Source organism: Sitophilus oryzae, unplaced genomic scaffold (assembly GCF_002938485.1).
Source record: "Sitophilus oryzae breed Bouriz unplaced genomic scaffold, Soryzae_2.0 scaffold_910_pilon_pilon, whole genome shotgun sequence".
In the NCBI taxonomy this organism is placed as follows: Eukaryota; Metazoa; Arthropoda; class Insecta; order Coleoptera; family Curculionidae; genus Sitophilus; species Sitophilus oryzae.
In genome coordinates this window covers 993,802-1,021,083 of record NW_022147540.1, presented here as the reverse complement: position 1 = coordinate 1,021,083, position 27,282 = coordinate 993,802, and the positions used below count along the sequence as shown (strand labels likewise).

General features: G+C 33.3%; 2 protein-coding genes and 1 non-coding gene across 3 annotated transcripts in view; all 3 read left to right on the top strand.

Annotated features, from left to right (window-relative positions):
* The window catches only part of LOC115890735, a 354,534-nt gene that overhangs the window by 18,853 nt on the left and 308,399 nt on the right, over positions 1–27,282 (top strand). The window lies entirely within an intron of this gene.
* LOC115890745 lies at positions 6,456–6,974 on the top strand. Its single transcript, XM_030911068.1, has one exon. The coding sequence runs from the start codon at positions 6,456–6,458 to the stop codon at positions 6,972–6,974; it is 519 nt and encodes a 172-aa protein (XP_030766928.1).
* LOC115890783 lies at positions 14,102–14,169 on the top strand. Its single transcript, XR_004051704.1, has one exon. It is a non-coding gene; the product is annotated as a U5 spliceosomal RNA (small nuclear RNA).

Below are 27,282 nucleotides of genomic sequence, written 5' to 3'. Positions count from 1 at the left end.
GGGGAGTGCACATGATTTTAGTTTTGCCGATGTTCAGCTTAAGGCCCAAAGCCTCGTATGCCCAGGTATATGTGTTCAACATTTCTTGTAATTGTTGTACCGTGTTTGCAACTAGAGCGCAGTCGTCAGCGTATTGAAGTTCTGTGATAAATTTTGTACGTGTTTTTGCCCTGAGTCTTTTTATGTTGAACAGACGCCGTCATATCTGTATCTAATGCCCAATCTCTCTCCTGCAGTTTGCTGTCCACTATAATGGAGAGCGCTGCCATGAATATGTTGAATAGGAGAGGCGCTAAGACACATCCCTGCCTAACTCCTGTATTTGTTAGGAATGGGTCGCTCAGTGATCCATGATGTGACACTCTTGACTTGTTGTTGTTATGGAGGCTTTTACACACTGTAAGAAATTTGTTGGGTACTCCGAACTTTTCCATAATTGCCCAAAGCGCATCTCTGTTCACAGAGTCGAAGGCTTTTGTTAGATCGATGAATGCAACATAAAGTTTAGACTGCTGCTCTTTTACTTTTTCCTGTAGTTGACGGATGGAAAATATGGAATCGACGGTGCCGCGGTTGGTACGAAAACCCGTTTGCGATTCTGGAAGAATTTTTTCTATATGTGGGTGCAGGCGGTTTGACATTATTTTTGCAAGAATTTTTCCGCCGATAGCCAATAGCGAAATTCCCCGGTAATTTCCGCAGTCTGATGCACTTCCTTTGTTCTTAAATATATTCACTATATTCGCATTGCGGTCGTGTATATTGGTCGTGTATATTGTCTGCAATTAAGACCGTATCATCGGATCGACGTAACGGATATTATTAATCCACACTCCATTAACTTTCACTCCCATTTCCACGTCCTCCAGAGCCACTTGGAAAATAGCTTCTGAGTATAAATTAAATAGGAGTGGAGACAGCAGGGAACCCTGTCGCACCCCCCTTCTAACTTGTATGGGATTGGACATAATATTGGCCAATTTTATTTGTGCTATTTGGTTTGGTTTGGTTTGTTAGTAACCATCTGCTGATGCGTGTAAAATACTCGGCAGCGAGTAATTAAGTAAATAATATATAGCACTTTGTATATGCATGTCTTTCAAACTTAATAAATCCTAGACATAAAACATTGTTTTTTGTACGATATTAGAGATAAAGTCGGCTCGCGGTGTTGACAGAGCCCTCGAAAAATATCGACTGTTATATTTGTGTTGGCCGTCGGTTGTAAACAATTTCCCGAACGTAGCACGCAGACACACTTTTGAGTTAGGTAAGTGGCGGCCGGGCCACGTAGAAAATACTTTTTGTCGCTCTGTGTGACGCTGTGCCAAGTGGATTCGCGCAAATATTTCACCAAAGTCCATTAGACATCGCTTGAATTGCGTGAATCGAACCGCGATGTGTATATCTACATCAAAGTTTTTGATACATCGAGCGCCTACTTACATACAGCGTGTTACTTTTATCTTTATACTTTCTTTAATGTGAACAGGGTGGGCCAAATTGGACGCTTTTAAAGGGAAACACCCTTTTCTATAGGAGATAGACGAAAACTAATATCGGTGTCTGGAGCTCAATTTTATCAAAAACATGATGGTGAAAACTGTCATATTTGTTACCGTTTCTTCAACCGTTTCCAGACAAAAAATAAGAATTATCAACAAAAAATTTGATTTTTTACATGGGACACCCCGTATATTTTTAATTCATTGAAAATAATTTAAAATTACCTTTCCAAAAATATAGTATACTTTGATATTTTGCTCGATTCCTTTTTGAGATATACAGGATTGTTCACCACATACGACACGGAGTATTGTAGCTAAACGATGAGATTTTTACAAATTGTGAGTTTTGGGTTCGTTGAAGGACTATTAGAGCTACAATTTAAAAATATTTTTACAAGGTACAGAGTGTCCCAAATAAGTAAAAAATATTATAGTTGTATTTTTTTAAATGGACCACCCTGTATATTATTCTATTTTTGGATTCTACGATTTAAATAAAGGTAAATTTGATTAAGGCTTACCATACTTAAACCTTACCGTTTTTGAAATATGTTCAATTTTATGAAATTGCAGTAAACATTTTAAGGCTTGATTTCTCCAAGGGTATCAAAGTTTTTAATACTCAATATTTACTGAAGATTATTTATTGATCAGATATTGTGTTGCAATAATAAAAATTTTAATATCTTATACCGAGTGTCCAAAAATTTATATTAAATAATTACTAACTTTAAACGGCAATAACTTGTTTAATTTAAATGGAACACCCTGTATGTTTTACGTCAATCATATGCACAATTTAATTGTCTATCAAATTTTATAATACCATTTTATACCTTTCTCTTCAATTTTTCCTAGAAAATGCATTTTCTGATAATTTAGACCTCGTCTATCACTATACTCTTGGAATATTGACATTTCAGATTTTTTTAAAGCAACATATATGTACAAAATATACAGGTGGTAAATATTGCAAGCCCATTGGTATACAAAAAAAAAACTATTTAAATCTTTGTAAAAGAATATACCAATTAAATATACCACCATTATTTCGGACCAAAAATTAGGTAATTACATACTTTTAAATTGTTTTAATTAATAAAGTATTCTAAATAAAAATGTGGATTTGGCTCAGAAATCAACATAATAATAAGTTATGAAAATGAACGTCTCTGTTCTTATAAATAAGCATTCGTCTAAAGTTGAACTAAAATTTATAAGGTGTTACTTTTTATCACACTATCTAATACACACACAAAATTCAGTTTTTTAGTATTTGGAGCAATTATTATTAATCAGCGTAAACAGTCAAATTAATGTAGTTTGAATATTGGGATCATATTAATTGGTCCTCTTTAACAAAAAATATTTAAACATTTTTTTTTTATTTTTTAATGAAATATCGACTATCTTCGAACTATCGACTATATTAGTATCTGTACTCTGAATTTGTTACATATTTAAAAATGATCTAAAATGTCAATATTCCGTGGGTATAGTGATAATGAGGTCTAAATTATAAGAAAATGCATTTTCTAAGAAAACTTGAAGGGATAGATAAAAAATGGTATAATACAATTTGATAGACAATTTAATTGTGCATCTGATTCTCCTGAAATATACAGGGCATTCTATTTAAATTAAAGAAGTTATTGCCGTTTAAAGCTAGTAATTATTTACTATAAATTTTTGGACACTCTGTATGAGGTAGTAAAATTTTTATTATTGCAACATAATATCTGATCAATAAATAATCTTCAGTAAATATTTACTATTAAAAACTTAGATACCCTTGGAGAAATAAAGCCTTAAAATTTTTACTGCAATTTCATAAAATCGAAAATATTTCAAAAACGGTAAGGTTTAAGTGTGATAAACCTTAATCAAATTTACCTTTATTTTAATCGTAGACTCTAAAAATAGAATAATATACAGGGAGTTTCATTTAAAAAAATACAACTATAATATTTTTTACTTATTTGGGACACTCTGTATCTTGTAAAAATATTTTTAAATTGTAGCTCTAATAATCCTTCAACGAACCCTAAACTTACAATTTGTAAAAATATAATCGTTTAGCTACAATACTCCGTGTCGTATGTGGTGAACAACCCTGTAGAGTTTTTAAAAATTCTGTAAAAGGCTGTACTGCAAAAAAAAATCTAGCTGTGAGCAGCAATTAAAACGACAATAATATTTGCAATAAAATATGCAGAATTTCATAATAATTTGCAATCTGTAACTCAAAATTTATGTATTTCCGTACCCATGTTTATATAGGAACTTTTTTCATATTTTTTGATGAGGAATAAGTACTTATTTAACACATTCCCAAGTTAATGATAGGCACTAAATTTTTTTCAGGTTGCTATTAGACTTGAATCAAGGCAAATTAATAAAATTGCGTTTATCTCATCAAGGAGGCCGATATCGACCAAATATCAAGAGACAACTTTTAATCGGCATTAAACTGCTTACACTATTTTGCTAACAAGAGAAAAGCAGTCAGTGGCGTACATGTTTCTTTTTAGAAAAAATATTCCAGTGATAACCCATATGCACGTCCCGGTAAATATGTCGACTCAAACACCATGTAGCTAAGAAACAAAGCAGAATTGGACCTATGTTGATATGAAAAATAAATCTTTTTTTTACCTGAGGAATCTCGGTAAAACCATACAAAACATATATGAAGCGAACTAAATTCAAGCCAAAATTAACGGGGTCCTGACCGAACCAATAAATGTATGCCGTGCTATCCAAACGGTGACTCCCTGAGCCCTCTTCTTTTCAACATCATTATGGACGAAATAATAGGCAATGTACGTTTACTGAAGGGATACAGTATGGGCGACCAGGAAATTACTATTCTGTGCTATGCCGACGACGCCGTATTGGTAGCTGAAATGAGGACGATCTACAGCGCTTATTACATCGATTTAATTGCACTGCCAAATCACTTAACATGATAATATCGACCCAGAAAACTAAATGCATGACGACATCAAAAGTACCACTAAGATGCAAACTGGAAGCCGAGAGCAATGTTATCCAGCAAGAGATGAAGTTTAAGTATCTAGGCATAGAAATCTCAGGGTATGGTGGTGTAGAAGCGGAGGTGCGAGAACGGACAACGAAGGCAACCAGAATAGCAGGATGCCTGAATGACCAATATGGCGAAATAAAAACATTGAGGTGGAAACTAAAGCGAGAATTTACAAGGCAACTGTACGACCAATAATGACATACACTGCAGAAACTCGACCTGATACAGCGAAAACTAAACAACTACTAGGGACTACCGAAATGAGAGTACTACGCAGAATAGTTGGAAAGACGCTTCTGGACAGGGAGAAAAATGAAAGCATAAGAAGAGCGTGTAAGGTGGAAAATGTAAATGAGTGGGTACTCAGCAGAAAGGAAGAATGGAACGACCATATCAGCAGAATGGACAACAGAAGGATAGTGAGAGTTGCACGCGACAAATCACCGCTAGGTCGCAGAAGCTTAGTCGACATCCACAAGCTTAGTCGACATCCACGAAAACGCTCGAGCGACAACTTGTCAGTCTGACCGGTAGAGACGACAAAACCAAACAGTCGATACGCCTGGTATGAAGAAGGAAGAAGAAGAAGAATAATCTCCCCACGAGAGATAGCACATGTTTTTTGGAACACCCTGTATAACTAAATATTAATATAATAACTAATTTGAACTGATATGTATCATTGCCAATAAGCCTCTTCAATATTAATATCGCTTATATTACTATAATTTCCAGTATTAATTTTGCTTTATATTATAATTTTATTTTTAATCATACCAATTATAAATAATAAATTATAAAGAGTAAATATCATAAAATATCGTACTATTTGTAATAAATATTTATTTAAACTGCTACACTAGATTTTATGTTTGAACAGAATTAAAAACGTTATTAAATAAACTCCAGTTTTGAATGCAAAATTCACAAATACAAAAGTAAATAAAAATATATTTTATGCTATAAAATATAACATCTATTAGTAAAATATTATATTTTCATAGCTTTTCTTTATTATTATTAAAACCAGAAATAAAACAAATATTTATACCTGCAATATGGTTTAAAATAAAATATTATTTAAAAAAATTCTATATTTATATAAAACGTCAAACTTGAACAAACAGAAAAAGGAATATTTTGTTTTAAGTTCTTTTTAAAGAAAAAAAAAGAGTTATGATTGTTATTAGAAGACAACACGTGAATAAAACATTCTCCTAGTTTTCTGGATCAAAGCATTTCGCCAGTGATATGTCAAATATTTCATCAATTTTTATTTTTCCACCGTGCTATCCAAAGATTGATTTATTTTATACGATCGAGGAAAAACTAAAAAGCACGGAATTTTATTCATACTATTTTGGAAGATAGCGTAATATTTAGAAATAAATGTATACATATCACGACGATTTTTAAAAAAGGAAATCGAGATGACTGTGCAAAGTATAGAGGCCTGGCAGTGACAAGTACATTAAGTAGAATATATGGAAAGATACTAAAGCATAAAATAGAAAATGAATATAGAGAGATAGAAATAGAAGAATAGGCGGGTTTTAGAGCGGGAAGGACTACTGTGGATCATCTGTTTACCATAACACAGGTCTTAGAGAAAAAAACGGCAAAAGATCAAGAGGTACACTTACTATATATAGACCTCCAAAAGGCTTATGACAGCATAAGGCGACTCATTGTCAGAAAGCATAAAAATTACAAAATGCCTCAAACAGGGATGTTACATATCTCCTATACTATTCAAAATATACCTGCAACAAGCACTAAAAAAATGGATGCTTAAGTGTAGAGGAATGGGAATCCCCCTAATAAATGAGGACACCCTATACACCCTATTTTATGCGGACGACCAGATAGTCTTAGCCCAAGATCACGACGACCTTGAATATATGGCAAGGAAGCTGATAGAGGAGTATAAGAAATGGGGGTTGGAGGTAAATATCACCAAAACTGAATGTATGACTGTAGAGGGGCCACAAGAGAACATAGTCTTAGAGGATGGAAGCGTGATAAAAAACTGTGACAAATATAAATATCTTGGATTGAAAATAACTAACGATGGAAAACTCGATGAGGGTATAAAAGATCGAATAATGCAAGGCAGGAGGGCAATATCTATGTTGAATGGTGTATTGTGGGATCAAGGAATCTCTAAAGCTAATAAGAAGAACATATATAATACGATAGTAAAAAGCATAATAACTTACGGAAGCGAAGTATGGCAGTTGAAAAGCAGAACAGAAAATATGCTATTAGCGACCGAAATGGATTACTGGAGGAGATCTGCTGGAAAATCGAAAAGAGAACAAATAACCAACGACAGAGTAAGAGAGATTATGGGAGCAGAACACACAATTGTGGACGACATAAGAACAAAACAACTCATATGGTTTGGTCATGTGCAATGAATGCCCGATCACAGAATACCAAAACAAATTTTACTGTGGACACCTCGAGGCAGAAATAAAAGAGGAAGGCCGCGACGAAGCTGGAGGGAGGGTGTGGATAAAGATCTAGAAAATAGAGAGAAATACCTAATGATCTCTGGCTAAATAGAGAAGAGTGGAGGTTAGGTGTCGGAAAACGTCATAGAACGTTCTGAATATTTTATATATATAATTCTATATATATATATATATATATATTAGTAAAAAATGAAAATTGAATATCGACCGTACTGTTTTAAAGGATTGTTTGGATTCTTTTTTTCAGGTTGGCGGTCAGTGACTCAAAAACTTATTTGTTTATGTCTCAATATTTCGTAAATTTGTTTATGTCTCAATATTTCGTAATAAAAATAATTTACTTCATCAGGAGATATACTACAAAGTCAAAAATTCTAACATAAGAAAGGATCAATCAAAATACACAAAAATTATACTTACAAAACTAAAAGTCAGTCGTATCTTTCAATATACACATTCATTACACCAATAATGTACTTTCAGTTATAAAATTTGACGAAACAAAACAGACCTACACTGCATGGTGTTTAAGTTACAATGAAAACTGACAAAAAAAAATTTATCAACAATTAGACAAAACTAACAAACAGTAAGATAAAATTGTTATAAATTTGGACAAAACAAAAAGAAAGAAAGAGGATACCAGTTCATTACTAGTTTCAGTTTAATGTTTTAACAAATTGCAATATATTGTATTTAACTGGTTTGTGTCGGACTTAAAATTAATAGATTCTTTATTTTTATTTATAAAACACATTTCCATGAATAAACGGCTTTTATAAATTGATTCCTGTTTTAGAACCTTTACTTTATCTATAGTGAACGTGTGTCCCGTTTCCAAATGATGGTGGGATATATATATATATATATATATATATATATATATATATATATATATATATATATATATATATATATATATATATATATATATATATATATATATATCCCAACACATCCTGGACGACTCTGGTTCTTGGCTGCAAATTGGGGCTTTAGGCTCCCGTTTGCTCCTTTTTATTTTCCATCATTTATTTTCGTTTCTTCATCAATTTTTTTTCCATCTCCTGGGTTGTACACGGTGCTTCGTTGCATCGTTTGCTTCCTGTTTTTTTGTGTTTTGGGTAAAATAGTGAATTATAACGATAAAAGTGAATTATCACGATAAAATAGTGAATTATCAACCAGCAAGTCAGATTTTAAAGAAAAATGATTGAAGAAGATCTTCCGCAAGTACTTGGGCTTACAAAATCCTGAGCAATACACTGGCCATTTTATGAGAAGATCATCCGCTACGTTACTGGCAAATGCAGGAGTGAACATGACAAGGTTAAAAAGACACGGAGGATGGCGATCTGTAACGGTTGCGGAAGGACATATTGAAGAGCCCATCAACAATAAAATAGAGATTGCGAAAAAAATTCAAGGTGCTGTAAGTGTTCCAGAACGAGCCTTTGTAATGACAGAGCATATTTCAAGCAGTGGAGGGACAGCATCTGGAGGCATACAAGGTTTTACAATTTCTGAATCTACAAAAAAAAATAATTTTCATTTAATGTTAATGTCAATTTAAATAAATAATTGAATAATTGGTAATTTATTAATAAAGCTTAATATTTTCTATAAAATGGTGTGGCTTTGAAGTTATAACACACTAGGTAAGTTATATAAGTTATAACACCCTATAAGTAGTGGCTGGATAAAATTTATTTATTCAATGCTAAGGAAATGGTGATGATAGTTATAGGAAAATGTGATACTTTAACAGCAGCAAAGAATATGATGTTAATCAAAATTAATAATATCCGTCTTTTAGAGAATGAAATCGAATTGATATTAACATAGAAACGTCTTTTGATTTTTAGGACTTTAGGCAAAAATTCAACCATATTTTCATGTTTTTCTTAATATTCTTTAAAACGGTATGGAAATCTGGAAAAATATAAACGAGATTAATCATTTTAGAAGAGGCAAATTTTTTATAAAGAATGCATTTTTCTCAAAATGTAATAAAAGGGTTTTTCCTCTTGTAAAGACAATACGGGGAGATACTGTATAAACAAAAGATGAAACTAGAATTTTACAAAAAGTATAGTTTTATTATCTTATAGGTACCTACTTTTTGTAAAATTCTAGTTTCATCTTTTATTTACACAACTGTCAATATACTAATACATCTATCAATTTTTTTCAAACAGTTAACGCTGTGACGCAGGTCAGAGAGTGTTAACAAGACAATATATTTTAATAGGTACAGTGCGGAAACTTGGCTACTTTTCCATAGCATCAGATTTATCGAGTGAGTCATTTGATAAATTTGGTTTGCGACACTTTCACGCCAATATCCGTCGTCAAATTAGCGAAAAATTCGATGATATCACCTAAAAATGAATTAACGGGATTGATTAATATTCTATAATCTTTAAAATGATAGTAGAATAATAAAATGTTCTATCCAACAGCCACTACTTATACAGACATTACTCACATGCATATAAAATAAATAATATCTTATAAATAATAATAATAATATATCTATCTAAATAACTTCAAAGCTACACCATTTTATAGAAATTATTAAACTTTATTCATAAATTACTAATTCAATTATTTATTTAAATTAACATTAACATTAAATGAAAAATTAAAAAACGTTTTAATCAACAAAAACTCACCGCCCGGGTCTTCTTTCAAGAAATTGTTTATATCATTGTTCTAGGGTTTTTGATTTCCTTGGTTTATGATCTTTTCCCGTGATTTTAAGAAAATTTATAAGTTTTGGAAATTCGGAAATATTAATATTTTTATGGATCTGTAGAGTTGAGTTGAGCATTGAATACTGAGTGCATATATAGATGATGGAACAAATTTCTTCTGTAGTTCAAAGAAGTAAGCAAGCAAGATAGTTTCGTTTAAGCTACACGCACACTGGTGCGATCACGACCGCGATCACGATCATGATCAGGGCAGCGATAACATGAGCGATCATTCTAGCACACACCAACGCGTTCACGTTCACCGCCGTACCTATATGTAGTGCACCATCCTGGAGGTATACATAGGTACAAATTAAAAGTGTGAATTATGTATACCGAAAAAAAACATTCTTAAATATTTACCTACAATATTTAAACTTAAACAATAAAAATATATACATAATGTACTATCCAGTCCAATTGCAACTCCAATTTTGTCTCAAACTTTTTATTTTTAATTCTATTATTTTTGTAGCTTCGATCGAAGTTGACAAAAAGTTGACAAACTCTACGGGGGCCTAATAGGTCATAAATGAAATAATTATTATGCTTAAACCACAGCTATAAAGACTATATTTAGTGTGTTTTAACTATCCCACTGAGTACATAGCAATTATTTATGGTACAGAATAAAGGCTGTTTGCTTTATTAGGCTGTTTGCTGACGGCAATATTTACAGACCGATGAACATTAGTTTTCTAATATGGCTTATTGACATAATTATAACTGCTAATAAACTTCCAATAACCAACGTTAATTAACTGTTAAATTTACTAGCAAATGTAGTTAAAAATAGCTATAAAAACTATATTTATCGCGACACTAGTTTCAAAACTAGATAGATTTGTTCTGTTTAATTTTTGGATTGTGGTATTTATTTTTAGGTATTTTGCGACAGATACTTTTATTCGTATATTAGCATGGTAGAAAAATGTACAGGGTTGTCCAATAATAAACTGGAAATTTCAAAAAATGTGTCCAGTTAAAGGTGTAGTTAAAATTAATGAGGAGTAAATGAAATATACCTTTAAAAATAATTGGAAATAATTTTCAATAGTTTGATTAAATTATATGAACCTACAAAATGTATTCTTTGATACAACTATTTTTTGGTAGGAGCGGGGAGGGAGAGGGGGTCCCGATCTATTTGTACTAAAATCAATAACAATGATCGATTTTTCCGGTTTTTTTTTGCATATCTTACACATTTCAGATTTTATCCCTAGTAAGTAATAAAGGGGTTCTTAATTATTACTATTCTATGGTCTCTGTTGAGGTTGGCGATTAATATGGGATATGACTCTCTACAAAACTCATCACAGAACTTCAATACGCTGATGACTGTGCTCTAGTTGCAAATATGTTACAGCAATTGCACGAAATGTTGGACACATATACCTGGGCATAAGAGGCTTTGAAACTTTAGCTGAACATCGATAAAACTAAAATCATGTGCACTCCCTCGGAAGATCACAACAATGCTATAAACATCGGAGAGGAACTATTGGAAAACGTGGCGGAATGCAATTACCTCGGCAGTTTGATTTCGGAAAAGGCCAATATCGACTCTGAAATTCAGCACAGGATCAAGAGCATTCTGGAAATTAAAAGACAGGGTTTTCTACAATCATGACTTGAGCACAAAAACAAAACTTGCAGTGTACCGATCAATAATAATCCCCACCATGTTATATGTAAGCGAAACCAGGGTGCCGTACCGCCGACACATGAACGCATTAAACAAGTTGCAACAGAGATATCTTAGACAACTCTTTAGAATAAAATGGTTCCATCATGTCTCAAACGTATCGGGCCTTGAAAAAGCTAACAGCGAGAGTATTGAAGTCATGATTACAAAATCCCGCTTAAGATGGGCTGGTCACGTATGCAGAATGCAAGAAAACCGCATACCAAAATCTCTGCTTTACGGTAAGCTTGTAGACGGTAAGAGGAGGCCGGGTGGACAACTCAAAAGGTACAAGGACATTTTCCACGGGGGATTAATATAATAAATAAATAAATAATAGTTTATTGTCTAACAGGATATCCCAAATTAAAGACAATTGTGTACACTAAAAAATTCACAACATTCATAATAAATGAAGCTAACATAAGCACAAATCAACAATAAAAGTACAATGCAAAATATAACAATCTATATGTAATCTTAAAAAAATAACACCTAGTATAAATTTAAAAGTGAAAGTAAAACTCTTAAGGCTGATTCATGGTACACCGGGCCGTACCCGAGCCGGGCACGTTCCGTAAAGTAGACACCGAGCCACGTCCGGGCCTTCAATATATGCTACACCGAGTGGACAACGGGGATCATGTCCGTGCCGATTATATTCTAGAAAACAGTGTTGCCGCAGTGGTACATCTGTACCAAATTTGATACTTTTAATTCTATTTGGTACAGTGGTACTACATTTTCAAATCCAGGATGATCTGGTACAATAATTATTTCCCACGCGCACCGAAAATGAATAGATATTTAATAATTATTGTCGTTGATATTGAATTAAACGCGCTTACCGATACCATTCGGAGACAATCCGCATTAATTAACGACGTATTATAAACGTTGTAATGTCTATAGCGTTGCCTATATTAAATAACCCGAAGAAAAAACTTGAAAATTTACTGTTTCTAACATGCTTCTATATTTGCATTTTTTCTTAATAAAATTTAAGTTTTCCAAGTATTTTGTGTAGTATTAGAATTACTTAGATTTCTTCAACCTATACATACTTATAATTGGGTTTTCTGAATTTCTATTTCATGTTTCGTCTCGATTTGTGTCTTTCTCCAGGAAGTTTTTTTTTGTAGAAATTTATGAAGAAATTCACAGCGACCAAACCGGTTAAAGTCATTTGCAGATGTATTTTGTTGTGCTTTAAAAAATTGTACCAAAGTGGTTCATTTTTAGTTTATAATGTGGTACGCGCTAAAAGTTGGGTGCGGCAACACTGCTAGAAAACAGTTGCTATAGGCCCGTAGACGAACGAAGTATTTAGCCCGGGCGACTCATTTATGTTTGCCGCAACGGGGCCGGACCGTAGCGGATCCGAGGAAAAATGTACACCGACATTTCTCGGACGGGGCACGGACGCGTTTTGGCGAAGCTCGGCCCGTGCTCGGTTTAGCATGAATGCATAAGTATAAATAACATTTGACAATGTTTGGCCGTGCCTTCACCGTCGCACGGCCCCGGCCCGTCACGGTGTACCATGAATCAGCCTTTAATTCTAACGAACTACAATAAAAAATGTCAAAAAATGCTAGGATTCTTCATTTGCCGGACCAAAACATTCCTGAATTGACGCAGCGAGTCGCCAAATATATCAACAGATGCCAGGCTCTCAACATCATTGAAATCAGTACAGGCCCGGTAGAGGGGTGCCTTACCGGCTAAACAAGTCCTGACGTTTGACAGGTAGAACGTGTTTTGATTTCTAGTACGGACGAGCGGAGCTGAAAAGTTCAGCCGAGCTAATAACGAAGCGCAGTCAGCATGACCGTTACAAAGTTTATAAAGGAAAGATAAAGAGTGAAGTCTATGAGTTTGCTCAATAGATAAAAAATCAAACCTTTGCAACAGCTGTAAGTACGCTCTGGGAAAACACCATCCAGTTTGAACGAGAGATATTTTAGGAATTTACGCTGAATTACCTGGTGAATTGGTGACCAAATTTGAGAGGCATAATTGATTATTGATTTCACAAGGCTCATGTATAATGCCGTTAGACATAATGGACTATTGAAACCTTCTGTGGATCTCAGGAGAAATCCTAAAGATTTAAGAGCGCCACGGAATACTTCATCAATATGTATGTTAAAAGTCAGTTTCTTATCCAAGTAAACACCCAAGTCCTTAACATGCTCACAATTTTCCAGGATTGTGCTATTTATGGTGTAGGGGTGGTCAAGTTCAATACGTTTCAGAGAATAGGACATTTTTTTACATTTAGAGGTGTTTAAAGCAATGTCGATTTTCCACGCACCAATTAGAGATAATATCAAGATCGGCCTGCAGACGGATGCAGTCATCCTTACACCGGACGACACTAAAAATCTTCAGATCATCTGCAAATAAAAGCGAACAGCTCTTTAATTGGGCCACTATATCGTTTATGTATATTGAAAATATCAGTGGTGCCAAACAGCTGCCCTGCGGTGCACCGCTAGTGGCTATAAAGGGACACGATCTGTGACCATTATATTCAACATATTGCTTGCGTTGATGTACGTATGAGGAAAAGAACTTTATTAATTTATTATCAAATCCCATTTGTGACATTTTCTCTGTGACTCTGGACTCCCGTCAGAGCGAATAAATCCTTCGCCTTTTACTAAAGATTTCCGTGGCGGAGGTCAACTCAAATGCCATGAGAACCTGTCCAACAGCAGCAATGGAGGTCATTCTAGATCTAACACCACTGCACATTGTCATTGGTAGATATGCCAATGCGACAATGATTAGAATGGTCACTAACGGAATTAGTACTGGGAGAATTGTCAGATCAGGGGCTTGGAACACCCTCAAGAAGGAAATACCACTCCTGCAACTCCCAGTGGACGATATGCCAAGAACGTACAACTTTGACAAACATGTCAATGTAGTATTGAGCAATAAGAAGGATTAGAAGAGCGAAACGCTTGCCCAGCAGTTAAAAGACCATACCATAACTTGGTATACTGATGCTTCCAAAACCAATACGGGAACAGGGATCGGAGTGTTGGGCCGAGAGCTAATTACTCCGAACCAATGGGCACTTACCCTAGTATCCTACAGGCAGAAATCTACGCTATCGAGAGATGCGTACAACTTATCTTAGATAGGAACTATCGGAAACAAGAAATAGCCATCTTATCTGATAGTCAAGCAGCGTTAAAGGCGATCAACTCAGTCTCAATCAATTCGAAATTGGTCAAAGAATACATAGAGAAGCTGAATAAATTAGGCAAAGAAAACAAAGTCCTCCTACACTGGGTGCCTGCTCACCAAGGGATAAAAGGCAATGAAAAAGCAAATAATCTAGGTAGAAAAGGAGCGAACACTCCACTAACTGGACCAGAACCGTTCTGCTTTCCAAGTGGTAACCAACTCAAGGAGGAACTCAAGAACTTGGAAGATTCCATCCGCAACCTGGAATGGAAATCTTGCAATGGTCTAGGACACTCGAAGAAGTTTCTGAGGGCTTATGATCAATAAAAATCACAGATCTTCCTAGGTCTGAGTAAGAACAATCTTCGGATTGTCACGGGGTTTTTAACAGGACACTGTCTCCTCAATGAACACCTCAGTAGATTGAAACTAAGAAGAAACGGCGAATGCAGATTCTGTGGGGAAGATGGGGAAACACCAGTACACCTCATCACTGAGTGCGCCGAGACGACAACCATTCGTGCCATGAATTTTGGTACGACTGATATTAGAGATGGAGAACTACCCTCTATAAAACCGTCCCAGATACTGGCTTTTGTCAAAGCCCTGGGACTGTACGATGAGTTATGATTCAAGAAAGGGGGACACAATGGATCTGTAAGGTCGAAGTGATTAACCCCCCTCCCACTCATTCTAAATTCTAAAATTCTGCCATAATCCCATGGTCCATCTTATCAAAGGCCTTCGAGAAGTCTGTGCATGTTATAATTCTGAATGTGCAGAATGAGTGGGCTCATAATAGCTCATAATAGAACGAAACGGAGAAGAATTATAAACTCAGTTAACAGCGACAACCAAAAAGTAAAGAGGCAACAAAGCAATGAGATTTTTGAATGTCCGGAGTGCGGTAGACAGATAACATCACGTATCGAGCTTTTTAGTCACAGAAAAGCTCATGAAAGAAAACGCCATGCGTGACCATCTTCTGATGCGTGTCAAATACTCGTCAGCGAGTAATGGCAGTATATAGTATGTACATATATGACTCCCTGTCCAGATCTTGATGGATAAGGGTGTTTCCATCGGTGTGGGTCTAGTCTCTTATGTTACGTAGCCATGACTTCTCTTTCCTACGTATGAATACATGAAAAAAAAAATCTAAAAAAAGAAAAAAGGAAATCTTTCTCTACAAAATCATCACACACTTTTTTTTAATTTGCATTAATTAATTTAATATTGGCAATAAAATTCCTTACCAATTTTTTGTTTCTTCCCTACCTAATTCTATCGAAATTGTTAAATGAGTTCGTCGAATTTATGACACTGCTTACCTAACAGAACGTCTATTTTTAAAGTGTTTGGGTCTCTGAGTTTAAATTAGTACACAGAACTTCTAATTTTAGTCGGCCGTATCATTATTACTGGTCGAGTAAAGAGGGGCCTGTCAAGATATTAGAATCAATGTGAAAAATGTACTTTTAAATTTCTAAAAAAAATCTGGCCAATGGACTAAAATACGATATGATTTTGTTCTATTAAAGCGAAAAGATAACTGGATGACGTTTTTTTTTTTTTCGAGAAAGTGTATATTCGACAGCTGCTTGTCATAAATTCAGTTGGGTACATTAAGCTATCATAAACAATTAAAAAGAAAATAAGTATCAGGTGTTTAATAAAAACAAGCAATTTTTTTAAAATCATATTACTTTTCTATTTATTTTTAAGCATTACTGCACTATACCTATCGCAATGAACTATGTAAGCATAGGGGCTCAGACAAATGGATTGTTTACATTTTGGATCAAAACAAATCAATGTATATTGGTTAGTCCATCTTTTATACAATGTGTTCTTGATTGCTTGTTTTCAAATAGTTAACTTGCATATTAAGAGTCTATTACGCTGTACTGTACGGGTCGCTCTCAGGGGTCGGGTAAAGCGGGTGTGTGGCCGAAGGAAATATACCGTGCTGGCAACTGTTACTTTTGGGTCGGCATTTACATGTGTGGAAGTAAATCGCATAGGGATCTTATTAAGTCGGAGTGAGAGAAATGCGACCGACAGACGCGACGCGCGACGGTGTGCTGTTGCGGCGTTGCCGATACGCCTTTCCCTATCAAGTAAAGTAAAATCACGATTGCAAACCGCTTATTTTTAAAATACTTTTTTCAAATATAATATATAAAATCATTAGACATGTTTCTGAGCATCTGAAATTAGTTTATAAAACTAGTATTAGTTAGGTTTTTCAATTTTGTCATGAAACAGAAAACGTATCAGTAATTCGCTCATAATTTATGAATAGGTAATTAATTGTCGTGCTGGACAGCATTCATTGCGAACGTACCACCAGGTTCAGCATTGGTCAGGTTGTAAAATATGCCGAAGAATGGGGTTGGAAGAAACAAAACAGGCATTACACCAATCACAACGTTGAAAGATCCAGCTCAAAATCCCTATTGGCATTTTTATTCTGTAAACGCAAAACCAACAACTGTGGTGCCTGCGGAAGCAGAAAGATTAAAATGTTCAATGATTTGTGTATACTGCAATTGGAAATCCTGTGACAACGTCACTGAAGTGTCACTCATGAATCCGATGAAGAGGAGTTGGACTTGCTCGTTGTAGATATCCTCTGGCGGCTGAAGATGAAGAGTTGGACGTATTGAGAGACCACCCTGATGAGCCCAGCACAGCAGACTCGATCGACTTTGACATCAATGAGCCAGATCCGTCGGGCTTGTGCAGATAAGTTAAAGTTTTTAATTTACCTAGTGGAGTAGGCCTCCGGGGAGACCACGTTAAAATAAACGCGCCATGTACTTTATCTCTTGGGTGGTGTAGAAACGAGTAAACATTTTCAATATCGGAAATTTTAATTATTTATAAATTAATGAAAAATTAATGATACGCTTGTGTTTCCATTCAAAAGAAACTAAACTATCCATCTAGTTTTAGTGAAGAGCATAGCAATTTTCAGAAAATCGACTATACATAATGATAAAGATTTTCACATACTGTCTACAAAGAAAATACAGCAGAAATATTAACAAAGTTCTTGAAAAACTACAATCTATTATTTTGAATTCAGGGTTCTAATAGCGCGACCACTATCGAACACCCACTCAATTCCATTTATTTTTACCAAAAATGCAAGTGTTTCTAGCTTGCACTTAAAAAAATTCAAGCTATAGGGAAAATTACAACGACCCGTTAATAAATAAACAAATCAAGTATCACGAGACGTAATTAAATCGTGAAGCTGAACGCATGACGTACACCTTTCCTTAGAACTTTAAGTACCGACAGAGGTATTGACTTTGAATTTACAATAAAAATAAAAGTTTCGTTTAAATTTATTAATCAGCTGATCACTATTAAAGTTCACAGAAACCGGGGCTATATTATTTCATTACTCTGAGGAAAATGTTTAAAATAATCGATTTTTTTGACTACATTAAGGGTTTACGCATTGTCCTCTTCTGGCATGCGGACATCTTGACCCAAGTCGGTTGGGCAACTTTAATATATTATAAACAAGGCTAAGGTTTAGCCCGATCCTGTCCTGTTAAGCCACACGTAAAATTCCAAACACACGTGCTTTGATTAAGGTTTGCAGAGCTTCAGCATTTGCTATAAAATAGCCAAACAATTTATTACAAAACCATATAAATTATATACCACTGTAATCACAAAACTTCAATCTATTTCCGTATTGTAACGGAATTTTAAATTATGTCTTTATTTTCGAGAAAATTTAGTCCAAACATAAGGAATATTTTGTTGATGTTTGACCATCAAAATCTCAAAAATAAAGGAGTTGTCTAAAAATGTGCTACAATACGGATATAGTATAATCCTTTATCTTTAATTTCCTTCTTCATTTGTGTAAAAATAGCTAGCCAGTTTGACATAAAACGTTTATTTTGCTACTTTTTTCGGACTAATAAAATGGACTCTCAAGATTAATTTTTGTGAATTAATATTTTTTTTCATATCGTCCATTTTACTGGATGAAAGGATTTTTCGAGTATTTTTATTTTCGCAGCTTTACATCAACAACAATAAATTTATAAGCTGGGAGCAGAAATATATTCCTAAGAGAGAGGTACTGTTTAATAGGAAATGTCAAAATAAAGCAAGCAATTTCCTGTGTTATTTTTCAAAACGACATCTCATGCTCGATTCGGTACAGTGTTTTTCTTTCCTTTTAGGAAAAAAAGTTCGGAAAAATATCAACCAGAAAAATAAAATATTGCTTGTTTATGTTATTTTCGTTTTTGCTTTAGATCTGTTTTTCTTACTGAAAATTAGATTAGGAAAAGCTACATTTATATTTATCTATACTAATATATAAAATCCTTAAGTGACTGACTGATTAATCACGATCCTGCTCAAACCACTCAACGTAAGAAACTCAATTTTGGCATACAGGTTGATTCTAGGGTGTAGAGGTCCGATAAGAAGGGATTTTTCGAAATTCCAGTTCCAAGAGGGTGAAACCACCCCTCAAATATTACAATGTTTTTTATTTAAAAAACGGTCAAGTTTCCGAAAAAACGGTTAAACACGTATATTTTATTTTGTTTTTTTACATATTTCAAGATTTTTTAAAAATGTATACAGGGTGTTTCGAAAAATCTGGTCATTGATTAATTACGATCCTGCTTAAAGCGCTTGACATAAAAAGCTGATTTTTGGAAAACAGATTGACTTTAGGGTGTAGAGGTTCGATAAGAAGGGATTTTTCGAAACTCGAATTCTAAGGGGGTGAAACTATCCCTCAAATATTAAAATATTTTTTATTTAAAAACCGGCGAGTTTTTCGGAAAAACTCTTAAACACGTATATTCTATTTTGTTGTTTTACATATTTTAAGATATATTCATAAAATATGACCATTGAGTAATCACGATTCTGCTTAAACTGCTTGACGTTTAAAGCTGATTTTTGACAAACGGATTGACTGTGGGGTGTAGAGGTTCGATAAGGAGGGGTTTCTCGAATCTCAAATTCGAAGAGGGCGAAAACGCCCCTCAAATATTACAATATTTATTATTTAAAAAACGGTTAGTCTTTCGGGAAAACGCTTGGACAAGCATAATTTATTTAGTTTTTTACATATTTTGAAATTTTTTAATGAATCATACAGAGTGTTCCAAAAAATTGGGTAATTTCTTAACCACGATTCTGCTTAAACTGCTTGACGTAAAAAGCTTATTTTTGGCAAACGGATTTTTTGAAAGTCAAATTCCAACGAGATGAAACTACCCCTCAAATATTACCAAGTTATATAATAATATCGCCATATTGTTTTTTCTCATGTTGACATATGTAAAATCGGTATTTTTGGGGCTTACTCAACCGGATCTCACAATGCAAATTCACCTCAAATATCCATTTAGTTGGTCATTGGCAAGCACTCTCTCATTGTTCATGAAAATAACAAAACAAACATTTACTGATCTGGATAAAATTGATAGTTAAATAGTAAGACTCACCCGGGGGTACTCCGCCCCCTAGCCACTGACATCACTGATATTCTATTCAATATATCACATTCCATATCTTCCATATAATTCAAATATTATTCGGATCTATTGGTTAATAAATTGGGTAGCTCACTATCCCAACGCCGCATCGTCATTCGAGAAGACATTATGGAGACCTCAAACTCTCAAGACCAACTCGAAGGCAGGACTTCCCAAGAGGTTTTCTCACCGTGGTCAAACGACCCCGTTGGCTTACAGTCAAACGACTTGCAACTATATTAGTGAAAAGACTCACCACCTCCATTTGTCAGCTCTGTGACAAAATACAGCACCACACAGCCGGTCGGCCTATCAACGACTGACTGACCTGCCGCGCCCGTGCAAGCTAAGCCTCCTCTTACATCACAATTTTACCTGATCACAAATATTTATATCGCTTGCCAGTGAATCAAACTATTTTCTCCAATCGACTTTCATATAGAGTGTTTTAGCATTACTAGATAAATAAATAGAGAGTTTCTAAAGGAAAGCATATTTTTTATTAGAATAGTGAATAAATAAAAGCATTATTATAACAAACTTATTTTCCAAGTTTTACACATAAATGTGAGAAAATTTTATCCAGTTTGTATGTTAATGGAAATTCTTGCTTTGCTTTATCATCACCATTACAAATGATTAACTCGACGCGAACGAAGTCGCTGGTACACGCTATAGTTCCGAAATAAAATAACTATAGACAAAAACATACACCACTGCTCCTTATCTAAATATTTAATATGCTATTCAGGAAGCTCCACACTCACTTAATAATAAGCAAACAGTCTTTCCAGAGCTTTGAAACCGGTCTGGATAATATCAGCCTCGGATCTTTCCTTTCACAAATATCGACTTTGCAACTTATAAACACCAATTAAAGTTCGTTAAAAGTTGGGTTACAATAGAGGCGGCTATTGTCAGCTTCGTATTATGACATGGAAGCATTGTACTGAGCTCGTTGCATTGTCTATGAAGCCTGTTATAAGTTTACTTTACTTTGCTTTGTTTCTGTTCCAGTGGATATTGTACTATTACCGCATTTTTTTGAAGTAATTTTTTTACGCGCGATGGGAGTAAAAATTCATGGCCGCGGCGTGTCACACTACACGGCCTCGACAGACGAGCTAGCGAGAAAAAAAGTGGTAAGGATCTCGCAAAGACCAAAAAACATTTGATTTGAAGCTAAGAAAATCATTATTATAAACTTGATACTGTATGTACTTCAAAATTATTAAAAAATGTCAACAACTTCAACTACCTCAAATAATAAAGGCATTTTGAAAAGGCAATTAAAAGACAAAAAAAAAACGCTGCCAGGACTATCAAAATGTTGATCTAATATAACAATTTGACGCTTATACTATTACGTCAAAAGCAACTTTTTTCCAAAGCCTACCATGACTTCACTGAATCATCGTTTCTTGTTCACTGTTATTAATATCTTAATTATTACATATTAATACATCTGGTATTATGGTATTCTGGTATTTTGTCGATTTTAAAATAAACAAACTGTTTCTATCTTATTTTTTTGTTAGAATGGGCATAATCAAGAGGGCTACTGATACCGTATTGTAAAAATAAGGTAATTAAGGGCTTATTTTTTGGTATTTATTATAATTTTGCTAATATCTTCGGTTTGAAAGAACATATCAAGATGCGGTTTTCTCTGACTTTTTAAGCTTTTACTACTCTTTCCTATCAGCTAAAATTACATATACTATCGTATTTAATTTTTTTGAAAAAACGCGCTATGTTTTTTAAATTGTAAGAAAGCGCCCCCTAGCGTCTACGTTCAAAACCTTATTATTATTATTTTTATTGTATAATATACAGTAAGAAACGCTCTTTTAAACGAGCCCTCGCTTATTGGATTCTGATGATCTAGTCCGGAGTTATTAACATTTAAATTGAGATAGATCTAACCTTCCCCCACCACCTTATTTTAGCAGGTAGGGGAAACTGGTTCTAACAAAGAAATCCAAAATTTACTGAAGATTATGAAGCTATTATTTATAGTACCCATTATATAGGCAAAATTCTGTAAACATTATATTTTCTTATTTTCCATAGCAGTTGCGCCCCCTAGCGGCCGTTTTACAAACTTGAAAATAATTTCCAGCAATTTCTCATAGCCCCCTTAGTTATAAATATTTTTTTCCGTGAGCACACAGCACACTGTTTTTTTTTAAATGCTGCTAGTTTAGGTTATCGTATTCAAATTTCATTTTTAAACTTTCTTTATATCACACTCTTTTTTGTTTGACAAATTCATCAATTTCGTGAACTTTTAACACAAATATTTTGAAAAATGAATCGTTTCGTTTGACGTTTGTTTATACAAATACACGTCACAGCAAGATTAATTCGTACAAACCCGAAATTTATATATTGTGTGATATATTTAAACCAAGCAATATCGTTAATCTTTATAGGCGTTGGCTAAAGTAATTAAAGTTGTGGCATATAAAGAAGCGTATTCACAACAGAACCTCGTTCTAACTCAATATATCTTGACTTTATAATCCGTTTGACCTATATACTTGCGTGCACGCCTGGCCAGAAGCATGAGGTCCATTCGTCCGTCTGGATATTATTCCAGAAGTCCGTTAATAACCAGTACATCTGGCAAAGTTTCCGTCAAAACTAAAACCAATTAAGTTAAGAAGGTGAACGGTACAGTTGATATTAAATTAACTAATTTATTAATGTAAATACAAACAAAGTAACCAAAAAGGAAAGAAGTTGACATTTAAAAAGTAGGAATAACATCTAATTATATTAGTATAGTTATACAGGGTTGTTCACCACATACGACACGGAGTATTGTAGCTAAACGATTAGACTTTTACTAATTGTAAGTTTTGGGTTCGTTGAAGGATTATTAGAGCTACAATTTAAAAATATTTTTACAAGATACAGAGTGTCCCAACTAAGTAAAAAATATTATAGTTGTATTTTTTTAAATGGAACTCCCTGTATATTATTCTATTTTTAGATTCTACCATTAAAATAAAGGTAAATTTGATTAAGGTTCATCATACTTAAACCTTACCGTTTTTGAAATATTTTCAATTTTATAAAATTGCAGTAAAAATTTTAAGGCTTCATTTCTCCAAGGGTATCAAAGTTTTTAATACTAAATATTTACTGAAGATTATTTATTGACCAGATATTGTGTTGCAATAATAAAAAATTTACTACCTTATACAGAGTGTCCAAAAATGTATATTAAATAATGACTAGCTTTAAACGGCAATAGCGTGTTTAATTTAAATGGAACACCCTATATATTTTGCGTGAATCAGATGCACAATATACTTGTCTATCAAATTGTATTATACCATTTTTTACCTATCTCTTCAAGTTTTCGTAGAAAATGCATTTTCTTATAATTTAGACTTCATTTATATACCCATGGAATATTGACATTTTAGATTATTTTTAAAGATGTAACAAATTTTCCAAGAGTACAGATACTAATATTGTCGATATAGCTCGCTTATTTCATAAAAAAAATAAAAAACTATTTAAATTTTTTTTGTTAAAAACGACCAATTAATATGATCCCAGTATTCAGACTACATTAATTGACTGTTTATTGTTGATTAATAATAATTGCTCCAAATACTAAAAACTGAATTTTGTGTGTGTATTAGACAGTGTGGTAAAAAGTAACGGCCTTATAAATTTTATTTCATTTTTTGACGAATGCTGATTTATAAAAACAGACGTTTATTTTCATAATTTATTATTATATTGATTTCTGAGCCAAATCCACATTTATTTAGAATACTTTATTAATTAAAACAATTTAAAAGTATGTAATTAACTAATTTTTGGTCGGAAATAATGATGGTATATTTAATTCGTATACTCTTTTATAAAGATTTAAATAGTTTTTTTGGTATACCAATAGGCTTGCAATATTTACACTTGTACATTTTCTGCATATATGTTGCTTAAAAAAAAATTGAAATCAATATTCCATAGGTATAGTGATAAATGAGGTCTAAATTATAAGAAAATGCATTTTCTACGAAAAGTTGCAGAGATAGGTAAAAAATGGTATAATAAAATTTGATAGACAATTAAATTGTGCATATGGTTCACGTAAAAGATACAGGGTGTTCCATTTAACTTAAACACGTTATTGCCGTTTAAAGCTAGTAATTATTTAATATAAATTTTTGGACACTCTGCATAAGGTAGTAAAATTTTTATTATTGCAACCCAATATCTGATCAATAAATAATCTTCAGTAAATATTTGGTATTAAAAACTTTGATACCCTTGGAGAAATGAAACATTAAAATTTTTACTGCAATTTCTTAAAATTGAAAATATTTCAAAACCGGTAAGGTTTAAGTGTGATAAACCTTAATCAAATTTACCTTTATTTCAAGCGTAGAATCCAAAAATAGAATAACATACAGGGTGTTCCATTTAAAAAAATACAACTATGATATTTTTTACTTATTTGGGACACTCTGTATCTTGTAAAATATTTTTAAATTGTAGCTCTAATAGTCCTTCAACGAACCCAAAACTTACAATTTGTAAAAATCTAATCGTTTAGCTACAATACTCCGTGTCGTATGTGGTGAACAACCCTGTATATAATTATATTTTATCCCACAGACACTACTTATACAGACATTACTCACATGTATACATACATATAATAGTTATTAATGATACAAGTTTTTACAATTTCATTCAAAAGTTCGTATCGAACGTGTATCATTCAAAATTTAATCTACGACGCGACACGAGGGACGATCCAAAGAGATTTGATTTAATTTAAAATATCAGATATCCTCATAAAAATTAAAATTTAAAATTATCAGGTGCCCATTATTCGACGCCGTGGTAATCGTGCTTGTTGATTGTTTCCATTTTGACTTTGACAACTCAATTATTGATGTTCAATTTTGTGTTACGTTCAGTTTTAGCAAAAAACAAAAAATAATATTAATATGGGTGATTCTGAAAGTGTCCCTTCGGATATTGAATGCATTGCGCAAAACGTCGTCGATTCCCTACTTCCCAAAAAATCAACACAAATGTACGAGCAAGCCTATGTAAAACTTGAAGATTGGTGTAAAGGGAAAGGAATCAAGAAATCAATAGCACTAGTGCTATTATGAAAGCCATAATGACATCCAAATGACCATGTTAAATCTGTCATAATGACATTGTCGTAGATTAAATAAATAATAACACTCGCGTGTATGATATTGATATGGTTTAGAGCCAGTCAACATCTTGGTCACTCTCAAATTGAGCTGGCGGTTGCCTTGTAGCAGAGCCATCATAAAAAAAAGAAGAAGAAGAAGAACACTCGCGTGAGTTTTTGAAGTTATAACACACTAGTGTGTTATAACTGATAATTTATTAATTCGCAACAATAAAAGTAGAACTGGTAGATCCTTTTAAATCAATTATTCTTTAGAGATTGCACATGAAACAGTTCTGGTGTTGGATAAAATTTTGTATGGCACTCTCGTGTTATAACAAATAAGTCACTTGAGAAAATTAGCTAAACATTTTCCAGCGTGACTTATATGTAAGATAACACACCAATACCATAAATAACTAATTTTAGTTATAGTAGTTATATTAGAAGAAAAAGATTAAACGGCTCAGCCCTCAACAACTCGCAACCGTATACACCAGTACACATCCGCGGTTGTTCTGGACGAAGCCCACAATCCTGGGCAACTCTGGTTCTTGGCTGCAAATTGGGGCTTTAGGCTCCTGTTTGCTCCTTTTATTTTCCATCATTGATTTTCGTTTCTTCATCATTTTTTTCCATCACCTGGGTTGCACACGGCGCCTCGTTGTATCGTTTGCTTCGTGGTTTTTTGTGTTTTGGGATCGGTTTCATCGCTTAGTAACCACGAGATATCATAGTCTCATCTCAGGTATGGTCTTCTTTCTTGTTGCCTACTGTACTTTATGACGTATTTTCTATGAATGTTGATAAGTATGTGTTTTATATCCTTAAAATACAGTAAATTTTCCAATATTCGATATTTCAGAGAATTAAAAATAAAGTCTAGAAAACCCTAGTTTTACGACCTATTGTTATCATTTACATAAGAACATATATTTTGACAACAATTCTCATTTTAAGTACTGCCTATATATCTTCGTGATGGGATTATTGTAGTCCACTCTTGTTGGACCTTTGCCACCAAAATAATTTCTTAAAATATCTATTTATTTTTTATGTAATAAACACACTGGGTTAGGAGAGTACACGGAGCCTAATATCTTGCTGATTGATAAATAGAATACACAAAATTTTATGTTACTAACTTTGTGTATATATTTTTCTACTATTTTAATAAATTAAAATCATTTTTTCATAAAATAATTTGAAAAAATTTTGATACAAAAATAGTTTATTTGTCTAACTGGCTTGTTAAAACAAACATAATTATTTTCACCAATTTGTTAGCTGTATGAAAATATTTGTGTTAGGTTCAGCATAATAAATAAAAAATATGTACTAGCAATGCTGACAGGTAAACAGCTTTTTACACATAAACATTGAATAATAAATAAACCCTACCGAGAGGTAAACATTTTGTTAACGAATTAAAGATTGTTATCAAAATATATTTTGATCAGCTACCAAACGGTAGTTATATCTTTCAAACATCTTATAATATAATAATTGCTGTTTATTTTACACGAAAATACATATATTAATTATATTATTTTATGAAGTTGAATAAAATATTTTGTAGTATTTACTGATTTGCGTATTTTAAACCGAACCACCATATTTTATTTTCCGATGGTTTCAGAGATATTAAAAATAAATAAAAAATATTTATTTTTTAGCCTTTCTTAAAAAAAATATTAAAAATACTAGAACAATCCTGAAATCAAAACTATATTAAATATTTACTTTAAATAGTCTATAGTATAGTCTGTACTTACTCTGCTATAAATATGATAATGGTAAATCATACAGGATGTTCAAAATTCTACGCCAAGCTTTCTTAAATATAAAATAATTTTTCTTCGTTTTTTGTTTTAAATGGAACAGCCTGTATATTATG

Excerpts from the sequence above, each read along its gene's own strand:
- LOC115890745 (XM_030911068.1), top strand. The coding sequence starts at position 6,456 with ATGGCAAGGAAGCTGATAGAGGAGTATAAGAAATGGGGGTTGGAGGTA.